This window comes from Archocentrus centrarchus, chromosome 6, assembly GCF_007364275.1.
Source record: "Archocentrus centrarchus isolate MPI-CPG fArcCen1 chromosome 6, fArcCen1, whole genome shotgun sequence".
Taxonomy (NCBI): domain Eukaryota; kingdom Metazoa; phylum Chordata; class Actinopteri; order Cichliformes; family Cichlidae; genus Archocentrus; species Archocentrus centrarchus.
Genome location: NC_044351.1, coordinates 16,091,323 through 16,105,283, shown reverse-complemented (window position 1 = coordinate 16,105,283; position 13,961 = coordinate 16,091,323). Strand labels below are relative to the sequence as shown.

The 13,961-nt window shown below is 40.0% G+C and overlaps 2 protein-coding genes across 3 annotated transcripts in view; one reads left to right on the top strand and one right to left on the bottom strand.

The window, feature by feature from the left end:
* Nucleotides 1-13,961, top strand: part of LOC115781709 (zinc finger protein aebp2-like) — an 86,757-nt gene that overhangs the window by 37,748 nt on the left and 35,048 nt on the right. The gene's annotated exons all lie outside the window — the stretch shown is intronic.
* LOC115781708 (zinc finger protein aebp2-like) overlaps nucleotides 12,991-13,961 on the bottom strand; it is a 22,002-nt gene continuing 21,031 nt past the window's right edge. For both annotated transcript variants that reach the window (XM_030731531.1, XM_030731532.1), the window contains one exon: nucleotides 12,991-13,340. In XM_030731531.1, the coding sequence (XP_030587391.1) occupies nucleotides 13,334-13,340 (7 nt within the window). In that variant the 3' untranslated portion in view covers nucleotides 12,991-13,333. The remainder of the gene's footprint in view (nucleotides 13,341-13,961) is intronic.

Sequence of the window (13,961 nt, the reverse complement as noted above, 5' to 3'; positions counted from 1 at the left end):
TCTGCTTTGATTTACCACAATAGTGGGGCCAATAGCAACTAGCAAACATGATATATTGTCCTGGAAAATAGATTTTGAAAAGAAAAGCAACATTTAATATCGAGGCAATCCATCAAAATCTGTATGCTGAGCTTGTATGAGCAAAGTGTCAGCTAAAAGGAGATTAAAATAGTTTTTCATCAGAGATTAGACATCTGTGGATGTTGTATTCAAGGGAACAACTTAAATATAGGAAGAGTGAAGCCCCCTGATGTTATCTGGACTGCCAAGTAGTCACTCCTAGCACAAAAGGTTACCTGTGTGCAAATACTGCTAATTCAGACACAAACCTACTACTTGGCAACAGATTTGCTCACACATTGTCTAGTGTTTGATGATCCTGTCCCTAAAAACATTGCGCAGACACAATCTTGTTTTTTGTACATGAGGCTAGTTTGATGGTTTAAAAAAAACAAAAAAAAAAACACAAGTGTCAGCTCATACACACTAATGCTTGTGTTACAGTCACCAGTTATTCCCATATCAGGTAATGCAGCAGGCCTTAGAGAGTTTATTCAAAGAAGTGGGCTGGCCCTTAGATAAAAGGGTAGCATCCGTGCCAGAGTTTGCGTGCCCATTTCTTCCATGTGTATGTGTGTTTGGGAGAGGGATTGGACACCACTCTATTAAGTAATGTGACCTGAGCAGACAGCTAAACACTAACCTTGTGAGTCAGTCACATCTAATGAGAAAAGCGAGATTGACTAACTATTTTTCTTTCTTTCTTTTTTTTGGCCGCTGTGACTTCCTTTTGCAGTTTATTTGTGATTTAGTGGATTCAGTGTTTTTCATGCCCTTCTGTTAGAGGTATTTCTTATTGTCTGTTGGACAGACAGTTATATGTACCTTTGTCTACGTTCGTCTTTTTTACTAACACACTCATTATGAGTTATACAGTTGGCAAACACCTCGTTAACAAATTTATTTGTATATACACTTTATTAAGGACACCTTGCTAGTACTGGGGTGCCTTCCTTTTTGCCTACAGAACTGCTTTAAATCTTCATGAGCAAGGCACTGGAAACGTTCTTCAGAGATTTTTGTCTATAAATGACAGCATAATGAGGTTACTGCAGATTTGTCGGCCACGCATCTGTGATGCAAATCACCTGCTCCACCACATCCCAAAGGTGGATTGAGATCTGGTGACTGTGGAGGCAATTCAAGTACAGTGAACTCATTGTCATGTTAAAGAAACCAGCCTGAGATGGTCTGAGCTTTGTGACACCAACGTGTCACCCTGCTGGAAGTAGCAATTTAAAAGTGGGTACAGTAATAGAGATGGTCAGCACCAATATTTAAGTAGGCTGTGGATTTTAAACAATGCTCAATTACTACTAAGGAGCACAAAGTGTGCCAAGAAAATACTCCCCACAACACTAAACCACCAGCAGTAACCTGAATCACTGACACACGGCAGGATGGGTCCACAGCAGTTAACAATATGAACCATAGGCTGCAGTTCCACTCACCAACACAAATCCTTATCCTAATGAGGACATAAAATACAATCTTCCTTTTAGTGTTCACATATGAACACAAAGACAGCAAGACAAAGTAAAGCTGAAAACCAGTCCAAAGAGACTTCAAAGCGACATGTACAGGTAGAAATGGAGGCCACAATGTGGCAAGCCTGACTGCTCATCACTGCTTTTGTTACCTGTTGAAGATCAGGCTCTGGCTGCTGGCCTGAGGTCAGCATACACATAGCTTTAGCATCACTCTGGGTTCTCGGCTAGCTTTGTGTTAGCATGCTGTCTGTGCAGATGCTTGTTGTGTTAGCAGTATTATGTAGTTGCTTCTGTTCTGGAGGTAGTTTACACTTTTTCATTGCACCCTTGTCCTTTTGTGCAATAAAAATAAAAGTAGTGTCCATATCTCTGCCTCTGAAAGGCTGCAAACCGCTCCACCATCTTCCTCCTCCCTGCACATGAAATCAGCTGTTTGTAGCGCAAGTGCACAGGAAGAAAAAAAACTGATTCATTTGATTTTGAATTGATTAAAGTAGCGTGTTTCTTTGGAACATGTTACACCCAACGCTGGCTGTAACGAGTGGTTATTTGAGTTATTGTTTTCTTCATATTGGCCCAAAACAGTCTGGCCATTCTCCTCTGACCTCTTGCATCAACAAGGCCGACTGGCCCAGAGAACTGCCACTCAGTGGACATTTTCACTGGTGAATGTATATATCCTATTTCAGCATATGACATTCACTGGATAAAACCTCCACAGGATTGCAGCGCTCTATTAAAACAGCAGTTTGAGCGGTATTACTTATGCACAATCAGAGATCCATGCATTAACTACTAAAATTTTGACATGCATCGTGAGCATAATATTTGGGTTTTCACCACATAAAATGACAAAAACATGCCGAAAGAGCAAGTCACTCACTTTTTAAATCATATTCATCATACTCCATTTGCTGATGGACGTTCATCCTATTCTAAGATATTGCTTAATGCGTGGAGGAAATAGAGTTGTAGTTGTCACAGCGTAATACTTGATATCATAAGGAGATAATGAAGGGAGGAGAGAGGAGAAAGAGGCTGATGGTTAAGGATGGAGAGGGGGAGAAAAAAAAGACCACATAGAAAACTGGGCACAGATTCTGACAAATCACTGAAGCCTGTAAAATGGGAGGCCGCAAGAGAAGAGGTAGCAGGCCAATCATAGTTCAATGACAAATGTATTTAATCACCAGAGGGGGAAAAAAAAAAAAAAAGTCCAGCTGGGAGAGTGGGGAAAATTCAACACAACCATGAAACCTCATAGGCTTAACCGATGGCTATCATCGAGATGGGAGAGATGTGTCGTGGAGATAATGCTGATGAGCTTAACTGCTCTGGTGATGATTAGTGTATAATGTGGCGTCCTGTGAGTAATTTTTTTTGACATTATCTTGCATTATCATCTCATGGAGGAGTGTGCTTTTTTTGTTCTGTGTATGGCTAAGGATGATCTAAAGCAATCTGACAAGGGGGAATTGGTTAAGAAAGGTAAAGAAGCATGACATTATTCCCATATGGCAACCTAAGTCATTCACAATCTCCTTCCTGGAGAGGCATACTGTACGTATGGGAAATATGGCACAGTACCCTACGGACTGTAATAGACTCATTTCACATGAGGTATAAGAAAAGCCAATACCTGGCATGGTTAATGTGCCTACACTAATTGGTTTTCCCCTAGGCCGGAGATCAGAATACAGAAAACAGCCCAAACGCTATACTTCTGCTTGGCCATCATGGATCAGCTCATCAACCGGTCTGATATGCTGATGCCGGTTAGCCATGCTGGGTCTAAAATGACTTTACGCTCTAATTTCTTCCTGTATTCTTGCTGTTACGTCACTATGGAGCACAAAACTGTAAACATCTCATTTGCAAGCAAATTCACAAATACATAACGGGAATATTAATCACAAGCTGAGGCCAGAGACATAATTTAATGCCAGTCTAAAAGTAGCAAATTATTGCTTTAAGTTTATATTGGTGATTATTTGTCATATGATGATGACCAGCTGGAGGTCATACAGTTTTAGGTCTTCAGAATCTAATCCCAGCAGATCCTGCCAAATTCCCACAAGAAGCAGAAAATAAACATGAAAAGAGAAACTGTATGATAAATGAACACATTCTTACAACGAATCCAAAGGCAGACCATAACTCTGGGCTGAAGCGGGAACATCCTCAATCATATATACTGCGACTCTTCCACTCCCCATTGTTGCCGCTTTTTCCTCCAGTGCCGATGACACACTGTGGAACTGATGAAATGCTATCAACTATAAATAAAAGCTGTTACTATTGTTTCACTACACAGTCTGATGGGAAGGTGGAGAGGGAGGGAGCGATGCTGGGTAAATGGCCAAAGGGCTACTGTGGCAGAGTTTGAATGTTGAAATAGCAGTGAATGAGTCTTGGTTAAGCACAAAGGCAGGGCTTGATATTAACTCATTAATGCAGGCCTTCCCATTGCTTCCAGGTCAAGTGTAATGATGACTTACGTAATCTCTACACTCTTGACTTTCCCCATTTTGGAGAGATGTGATTTGATGTTTCCAAGTCAGCAGAGCTGACTGCGTTGATTTAAGGAACAGTCATGCAGCTCTTTGTCACAAGACACGTCACATTGGTCACATTTGCTCCATAATTAAGGTGAAAAGATCAAAACCACTCCAAAACAAGGCACATTATTAGGTCACACTTTGCTAGTACCACACTAGATGTTCTTTTATCTTCAGAACTGCCTTAACACCGTGGGCAGCAACAATACTCAAGCAGGCTGTGGATTTTAAGCAAGGCTCAGTTGGTACTAAGGAGCCAAAGTGTGCCAAGAAGATATCCCCCACACCATTACACCAGCAGCAGCCTGAAGGCAGGATGGATCCATGCTTTCATACTTAATTCTGACCCTACCATCCCAGTGTCATAGCAGAAATTGAGACGCATCAGACCAAGCAACATTTTCCCAATCTCCTGTAATTCAATTTTGGTCAGCCTTAGTTTTTTGTTCTTAGCTGACAGGAGGTGCACCTGTAGTGTCATTTTCTCATGCTGGAGCCGATCTGCTTCAAGGTTCAACATGCTGTTCATTCAAAGATGCTCTTCTGCATACTTTGGTTGTAATGAGCGGTTATTTGAGTTACTGTTGCCTTCCTATCAGCTCAAAGCAGCATGGCCATTCTCCTCTGACCTCTGGCATTAACAAGGCATTTTGGCCAAGAGAACTGCTGCTCACTGGATATTTTCTCTTTTTTGGACCATTCTCTGTAAACACTAGAGATGGCTGTGCGGGAAAATCCCAGCAGATCAGCAGCTTGTCAAATGCTCAGAGTTTGTGTGAAAATGTATCTTTAAAAAAAAAACAAAAAAAAAAAACTCTGCATTCAAAAGCAGAGGAACGGAAAACTAAATTGGTAAAAAGGAAAAGTATGACCCGAAGTACAATTCATGGAGACTCACAATACAAAGAATATGGAGAATATATTTAAAGATACAGTGTGTAATATTTCCACCACTAGATGTCAGTAGATTGCAGATTGCAGTCAACTGAGTTCTTTTTTCTTATCAATTCAAGTGAGTCATCCCAGCTACGGTGGCTGCAAAAACAGGTTTTAGTCATCCAAGAGAGACCAAAAACATTCAGTTTAGACTACTATTTGTGTACAAAATACATTTTTGTACACGCTATATTTTAACATATTTGAATATCAACATTTAGCAATAAAACTGATAGTCAAATAATGGTCAGTTAGATATTTTTGCTTTATTTTACATTTTTTACCCCACCTGAAATCATCACCTTAAAAAACTCTGGCCACAATTCATCTGTAGTGAGAGTACTCAGATAGCAAAGTGACTCCGAACTCCGACCCCGGAGTTTGTCCCTGTTTTGTAGGCTCTCAGTCCACAGTTCACAGCTGTTAATGCTGGGTGAAAAGCAGCCACCTTTGTTTACTCTGGAGGAGGCTGTAAAAATTTGTGAAAGGAGTTTGATATGAGGCGATGAGCCAGAGAAGCTCCCTCCTGTCCGATGGCAGCAACTCTGGGGTGGGTTGTTGAGGATATCCTAAACCTGAAAGATGGATTTTACATGTGGAAACTACACTATTAGACCATTTTATTAGAGTGATGTTGAATATTGTAAGACCTGCACATTGCCAGATATATTTACAAAACACAGTAACTTTTAAAGGTATTTTTTGCAATAACCCTTTTGCATAATTTAACTAAAACTTTCACCACCAGGGGGCGGGATTTTCCCAGTGGGTGTGTTAAGATGTGTTCAAGCTCCAGAAAGCAGGTTTAGTGAAAACTGAAAACTCAAGGTTACAGCTGATTAGATTTAAAAATGTAATGGGTTTGGTGGGATTCCAGCTTGGCCTCTTAAGGAAAGTTGGGCAAATGTTTCTAAGACAAACATCACGGTCCACATTGAAACATTCATATTCCTTGGTCCACTGGATTAAAATGGAGATTTTGCTCTTTATTTACCTGTTGCCATGATAAATCATGGTATTGGAGCTCCACTTTCCAGGCTTTCTTTCACTATTCACACACCTGCGTAACTGAGAGTGAATATGCTCCAGAGTTCACCCTGAATTAACTCTAATCAGCTGAGATCAACTTAAAAACTCACTGTCTTAATCAACTTGGAATTTATGGGTAAACTCAGAGTTTGTTGAACCTGCCTTCTGGAACAGGGCCCAGATGTGTGCTGATATTTAAATTTAGATATTTGTTTTTAGCTACTCCCATTTCTTCAAGTGGTTCTGCCTTTTGCTAGTCTGCCACTGTAAATAAAAGTGTGCTCTCAGTGACTTCCCTTGCCATTTAATGCGTCCGCTCACTACACCATCTTGTGGTACAAATTGGTAATACATGAAAGTACAGCCCAGCCTTAGTGCAACTTAAACTGATATCACAACACACAGACGCTTTGGACATTAAGTCATAGCTGCTGTTTCTTCAGATTCTGATCATTGTTTTCCAGACTTTGCATTTAGCTCACTGTAGATATATTGGTATCAGTGTTAATATACTATTATAACAACAACAACAAAAAGAAACAGACTGATGTGTCTTGAAACAGTGCTAAATTACTGGCATCCACAATGTCTGAAACACACTGACAAGAGGGATACCCCGCACTGTAACACTGAGGATTCACTTGTTTCCCTAGCTGAAGGATGCCTAGCCAGGGTCAGGTCTTTGTGTTAACAGGAGGGGTCAACAGTCAGAGCCATTTGAGGACAGCCTATTGAGTGTTTCTCTGGTACGCTTTCTGCGCTAATGGAAGAGTCCCAAGCTGTCAAAATATATTTGTGCACAAAGCTTAAATAAATGCACAACCCCTCAGAATGAATAATACAAGGACGGGAAGCTTTGGACAGACAGCTGTGTCACAACACTGACTTGCAACATCTCTAACAGAGTCAAACAAAAAAGACAGATGAAGAGCTCACTCAGTAGACAAGATCACCAGGGCTTCTTGGTGCAGTTTTAGAATCACAAACATGATTGAAAATTACTGAAAAATATATTTACAAAGCAAAGATTTATCAAACTATTTTCCCTTCAGTTGCTTATGTTTTAGAAGCCGTATGTGAAACATGTCATGTTTGTGTAAAGGTTTTGTTCAGCTCTCCTAGAGTAACTGCCTGTCTCCTGGGATCTCTTCCATGCTCTTGAGACTATGCTGGAGACACAGCAAACTTCCTGGCAATGTGCCATTGCCAGGAAGATTGTTGGACTACCCGTGCAACCTCTGTGAGGTCCAGATATCACCTCATGCTACCAGTAGTGACACTGATCCTAGTCAAATGCAAATCTAATGAAAAAAACAGAAAAGCGTTGAGGAGGGAAAAATGTCTGTGGCCTCCACCTGTAAAACCATTCCTGTTTTGGGGGGGGGGGGGGGGGGGGGTTGTCTCATTGTTGCCTCTCTAGTGCACCTGTTGTTAATTTCATGAACACCAAAGCAGCTGAAAGTGATTAACAACCCCCTCCGCTACTGAACTGACCAGATCAATATCCCACAAGTTTAACTGACTTGATGCAAAACTCTGATTTTTTTTTTTTATTAATTTTGATGATTGTAGCTTCTAGCTCATGAATTCAGCACCTTGAGGAGAGTGTTTGTTGTGATTGGTCTTTCTTACCATCAAACTGAATCAGGATCTGTAATTTGGGACAGATACATCAGTAAGTGTCTGAGTGTTGGCTTGTTAATGCATTTTCTGTTAAACCATCTCCAATTTGCATAAAGAATATTATGGTTCAAAGTTTGGATATAAAGAATGACTACTGTTAATTTTTAGCTTTATTTATCAAATACTTTGACATATATTAAAAAAAACATAAATCAGTCGACCCACGTCCAGGTCATTTTTTTGACACATTGAAATCTGAGGCACTGTTTGAACATGAATATCTTAAAAACTATTAAAGATAAAAGCCTGAAATAAACGTGTATTTCCTACCAAAGACAAAAGTATTGGCAAGTCATATTTTAGCTTCCAATACCAATACTAATTTTTTTTAACTGACTTGACTGCAGAAACTTCACAGTGGACTTCAAACAGATTGTGTGCCTCTCCACTCTTCCTCCACACTCCAGGACCTTGGTTTTAAAATGAAGAGCAGACTTTCCACTCATCAGCCACTTCATTGAGTACACCTGTTTAACTTCTCAAACTCTGTTCAGTCACATGGCAGCAACTCAATGCATTTCAGCATGTAGACATAGTCAAGACAACCTGCTGAAGCTCAAACCAAACCTCAGAGCGTGGAAGAAAGGTGACTGTCTGGTTCTTCTTCTCTTTAGTGCTGGTGAGACACTCCCCACATCGTCTCTGGTTCAGGATTGTCTTCATATTAGGAATGCAACAGTTGTAGCCTCTTTCCCAAAGACTCTTGATACACCGACAACAGCCTCGTGAAGCTCTCCCAACTGCTTGAATCAACTTCAACAATCCTCCTAAGGCCTCGGTCATTCCTGTTGCTTGTTCGCCTTTTCCTTCTCCTACCACACTTTTCCCTTCTGCTCAACTTTCCTTTAATGTCGGTGCAGCCCTCTGAACACAGCCCACCTTTTCAACAGTGACCTTCTGTGGATTACCCTCCCTGAGCAGGGTGTCGATGATCTTCATCTGGACAACTGTCAAATTAGCAGACTTCCCCATGATTGTGGCTGCATGTACTGGACTTGATATACAGTGTTTGCTGTTTGAAAAGCAATTTACTCAAAATTGAATATTCTAATAATCTGAGATACTGGATTTGTGATTTTGCTGAGCTATAAGCCACAATCATCAAAATTGGAGCAAATAAAGGCTTGGAAATATTCACTTTGTGTAATGAATATAGAATATAAGAAAGTTAATCTTTAATTACAAAAAGGACCTTTTTCCCCCCAATATGCTACTTTTTTTTAATGTATTAATATGAAAACCTTTCAGCTTTACTTGAGAACTAGTCAGATTTAGTTCTGTTTGTTTCTTTGAAAAACATTCAGGACTAAGGAAAAACGATTCCAGGCTGAGATTTAGAGAAGCTGCTTTTGTTCTTGATGTAATGCCTCCATTCTTCACTGAGACAACAGAGCATGTAGCCAATGCAAAGGGAAGATCTTTTTGCACAATGAGAAACTCAGATGGCTGATTCAGGACCAAGTGTAAGCAGACACACAGACAATGGAAGGGGTCCAGATTTGAAGAAGTGCAGACCTAATAGGCAACACTTACAGATGCAGTGTGAGTAATGTGCCTGCTTTTTCATTATTCTTTGACTGATATTAAAGAATGAATAACATATCTGCAAACATCCAAAGGTGTTTATCCGGGATTTTCCAGTGGAGACAAAGGGATTGGCACCGTACCGGGTGTTTAGAGAAAGAAGGAGGGAAAGTCATTCCGTGGGTTGACTGAGCAGACGTCACTTCAGGGTAGCAGCCCAGCGTTTCCTTCACAGGTAGCTGAGGCAGGATAAGGTCTGCAGGCAGAGCTCCTGTCCATCTTCTAAATCTGCCTGCTGGTCGTATCAGTCTGTCTGATCCCACTGATGTCACTTCTGGAGTCATGACTTGGACAAACCTCAACAATGTTCTGTTGCTTCATTCAAAACACGCTGCAAATAATCAGCGCTGGAAATACAATGCGTCAGAGAACTGGAGACATTAAGAAAACATGATACTCAATCCAGAGTTACTGGGCCAAGAAACGCTTCCAAAGTGGAATATCGTTGGTGCTGGGAATGTTATTGCACTAAGTCATTTATATTAATATCGAATTCAAGGAGCGATATTGCATGCAGTATAAAAATGAGTAATCTGTGAAATAATTAGCTGCATTTTTCAGATGGAAAACCCATAACAGAGTAATAAATTGACTTTACAGTAATAACAGCGATTTCAAAAGAATGTTATTCACTTCCACGATAAAATGATGACTTACACTGAGTTACTGTAAATGATGCGCTGACCTAACTCACCTTATGTGCTTTCTTAATGAGAACTTCCTGCTTACCAGAGGTTTTAAATCTGTTATGGTTATAATTTGTTTGACAAAAACACATTTTTTTAAAATAATTTTGCCTCTGTACACCATCATGGTGGACTTTAAATCAAACAATCAAGCTTTAATTCAAGTAGTATTGCATTAGCTGTATAGGAATTAGTCATTTTCAGAGATTGTAATATTTGGATGAAAATCATTTTCAGTCAATGAAGTCTGGAACCCACGGACATCACTAAATGCTGCGTTTCCTCCCTTGAGACGCTCTGCTAGGCCTTTGCTGCAAATCACCTCCAACTGCTGCTCGTTTGTGGGTCTTTCTACATTCAGTTTTGTACTTAATAACTGAAAAGCATGCTCTGTCAGGTGACTGGCTTGTATTATTTTATGACATCATCTTCTAATGTTATATTTTGCCAAATCTTCTACTGGAGACAAAAGAAAAAGTCAACAAACAATGATAAAGTCTGTGCAGGCTCTCTTTTTCACACAGTTGTTGGTGATGGATTCACATAAAGCAGTGTGTTATATGTCATCATTATTATAGATTATATCTGTTATTTTCTAGTCGAATATAATGTTTGTGATTGTCACTGCAAAGGAGTGAGGAGGATGGAGACAGGACGGAGAGATTGTACAAGAGCAGGAAGGACCGGGTGAGCAGATGGTGAAGGTAGGTGGAAAAACAATAATTATTTTTTTTCACAAAATAATTTTGCATGCATTTCATGGATGCTTTGTGTGCTCCCCAGTAGCACACTTTAAAAAGATGCAAGTGGAAATTGTAAACAGAAGCATTTTGCAGGATTCGTATCACTAAACATGGCTCGGACAGGTGACAGATCTGTTCTCCACTCTTGAATTGTATGAATTCAAAAAAGTTTAAAGTTTTTTGCTTCTTGTCCAGGTGTGTGGAGTGGCAGGATGATTTTCCACCGTCTTTATTGAATAATGCTGCTTTAATTGCTTGACGATTCAGTGGACTGCCTCTACTGCACGCGCTTAAGAGACTCAAACAATTTGTGCAGGTTTCTCCTCTCATCTGCTTTGTCACAATTAGTTACTTTGGAAAATTCATGAAGGCATCTCCTCCAGAGTGCTCTTGGTTAGATATTGTGAAGTTATTTTTCTTAACCATGGAAGTAATGATCATATAATCTGTCATCAAGATCCTGTGTGGTCTTCCAGGCCTCTTGGGTGAGCCGAGCTGACTGTTGCATTCATTCGAGAACTAAGTTGTTGATTTGGCAAAAGTTTATCTCTGCCTCACTCATACTGACATCTCTTTGGGCCTCATATTTAAAATTGCAGGGAAAAGCTATAAAATCCAAATCAGCTTCAGTTATTGCATCTGCTTCATCTGACATGAGAAAACAAGGGAGCGGGCCTCGCCTGGACATGAGACTGCTTGTTAGTCAACTGTCCCATTAATTTTGAACCTCTGAAAATAGGGGAATTTGTATTAAAATTTAAAAAAAAAAAAAAAAAGGTTCATGCAAAAAATGTTTTGCAAAACCAGCTGAATTAAAGCCAAAAGACTGCACTTCAATTACACAGTCTGTGATTTATAATCCATTTGTGGTGGTGTACTGAGGCAAAACTACAAAAATTTTATCATTGTTCACAAGACACAAAGAAGAGCATGACTCTTTTTTTTTTTTTTTTTTTTTTTATAAACGCCAGAAAAACCGAGCAAATATTTTACTTAAAAGCTTTAAAAAAAAAAAAAAACAATAAATAAAAATCTGATCAGAGGACCACCAAAGGAAAAAAACCTAAAACGTTTATTTATGCATCAAAAGGTTCACGTTAATCCCAAAAATACAAACTGGTCGAGTAGTGGCACTTTGAAGAGTTTGTGTTGACTGACACTGTGTTGCCTACATTTATTAGAATCATTGTTTCACATACCAGAGTCCAAGAAGAATTTTGTATGTGTGACCAGTGCATGAAATATTGAGGAGAAGGACAGCCATGCTGCAGCAGACCTCTCCCTGAACTCGGGTTTTCTCTGCAGGCATGTTCACCAACATTTGAGGCTGGCAGTGGCCCTGCCCTGCTGGCTCACTCATTAGCTTCTCCACAGCATGCTCCCAAAGCTGTTCTGCTAATGGACGCCAAATAACCCAGCCAACCCCCCCACCCCCACCCCTACCCCCTCCTTCCCACCACATACATAAAGAACTTATACAGTATAATATAGTCATGCAACAGTGGATTGCACCATTGCCATTCCAGCACCTTGCATCACTGCAGAAAGAAATTTCATTCATTAACATCGGCCGTTTCCCCCCCCAATTTTATTACAAACACAATATTTCATTTCCAAAAGAGACAACTTGACGTAGAAAACACTTACCGATAATTCTGGAGTGCTTAAATAGCGGTAATGTCATCCTATGAACATTTAACAACTATGATACACACAGTTCATGTTACTTGTGGACGAGGAGGTGAGGTAAGTTGCTGTTATTTAAACATTTTACATGTCTGCCTTTTATTTTAATGGCACACCATCTACCATCTACAGACTGGCTGAGATTAAGAGCTACACGGTCGTGTCCTTAACTACTGAGTCACTGCTCCAGAAACACTTTAAAAATGCCACAGAATAAAAGTCTGAATGACGGCCACAACCTCGCTCTTCACTGCCTCACACATAGTCAACAGGACTGCATTCAGTAACTATAAATAGGATAATTTGTTAAGACTTATGTCACATACAACGTAATTACAACTAGACAATTTTCAAATATGCCTACAAGTGACAGCTTACATATACAGTATTATCACAGTAAATACGGTTCTATTCAAAACCTTCACAGAAATCCACAGTACACCAGTATTTTCAAGGTATAAAAATAAGTTACAAATCTGGATAAATATTGTACACAAAACAGCTGTAAAATATGCTGTGTTATCTGACAAGCTTGCACAAAACAGTTTTTTTTTTTTTTTTTTTTTTTAAATACATTACTGGGTAATAAGAATATTTTCAGTTTCCTGCTTGTTTAAAAACATTCATATCAGTTTCTGATAAACACAAAAGTTTTAAAAAATATTCAGTCCCATTTTACACCACACTTGGCTACAACAGTCATTTTATGTACAAAAAAAAAAGGGAGAAGGAAAAGGATAACTGCGGCAAAGCCTGTTTGCTTTTTATTGCCACGTCACCCCCCCCCATTCAGCAGAGATGGATGAAGAGCATCCTGTGCAGATAAACCTCCCGTGAGCAGGAACTTTCCCTTAAGTGTCAAGTCCAAAGATGACTCCTTACAGGCTGAGCACAAAGACAGGAGAGACAGACACAGATGAGAGATCGAGTTCTTAGTTCATCAGGAAAGAAAGAAAAAACTGGATCTACCCAAGATGTTCACACACTGATCAGACTTCGCTCACCTTACATTAGGCGCTTTTAACTACCGTGGTCAATTAATGGAATAATAAACAAAGTCCAAATAAGACCTAATGTTTGAGGCTAATGATTAGCAAGGGCTGTGGCTTCAAAATGGGCTGTTTCTCAGTTAACTGGCTTCACGGTCCACGGGAACCGTGGCGCTGTGGGTGATAAGTAATCTCCTGTAATGATATTTCACTACAGGGGAGCCACAGCCACGGGTAGCCACACACGCACGAACATTATCATCAGAGCATCGGTGTCATCCGATCTACGTCACAGCAAAGGGGATGAGGATATTTTAACCATGTGTGCGGCTCTAACTGCTGAGGTGGGACGCAAGAATGAGGCAGCAGTTCTGCGTTATCTGCATACACGTACCAACACCACAGTGAACCTCAAAAACCGTGCTCACACATTCATAAAAGATTCTGATTCTGCTGTGGCATTACTGCTTTAATGTTTTATGCATGTGTTGAGACTTTTTGTACATCTGTGGCTACA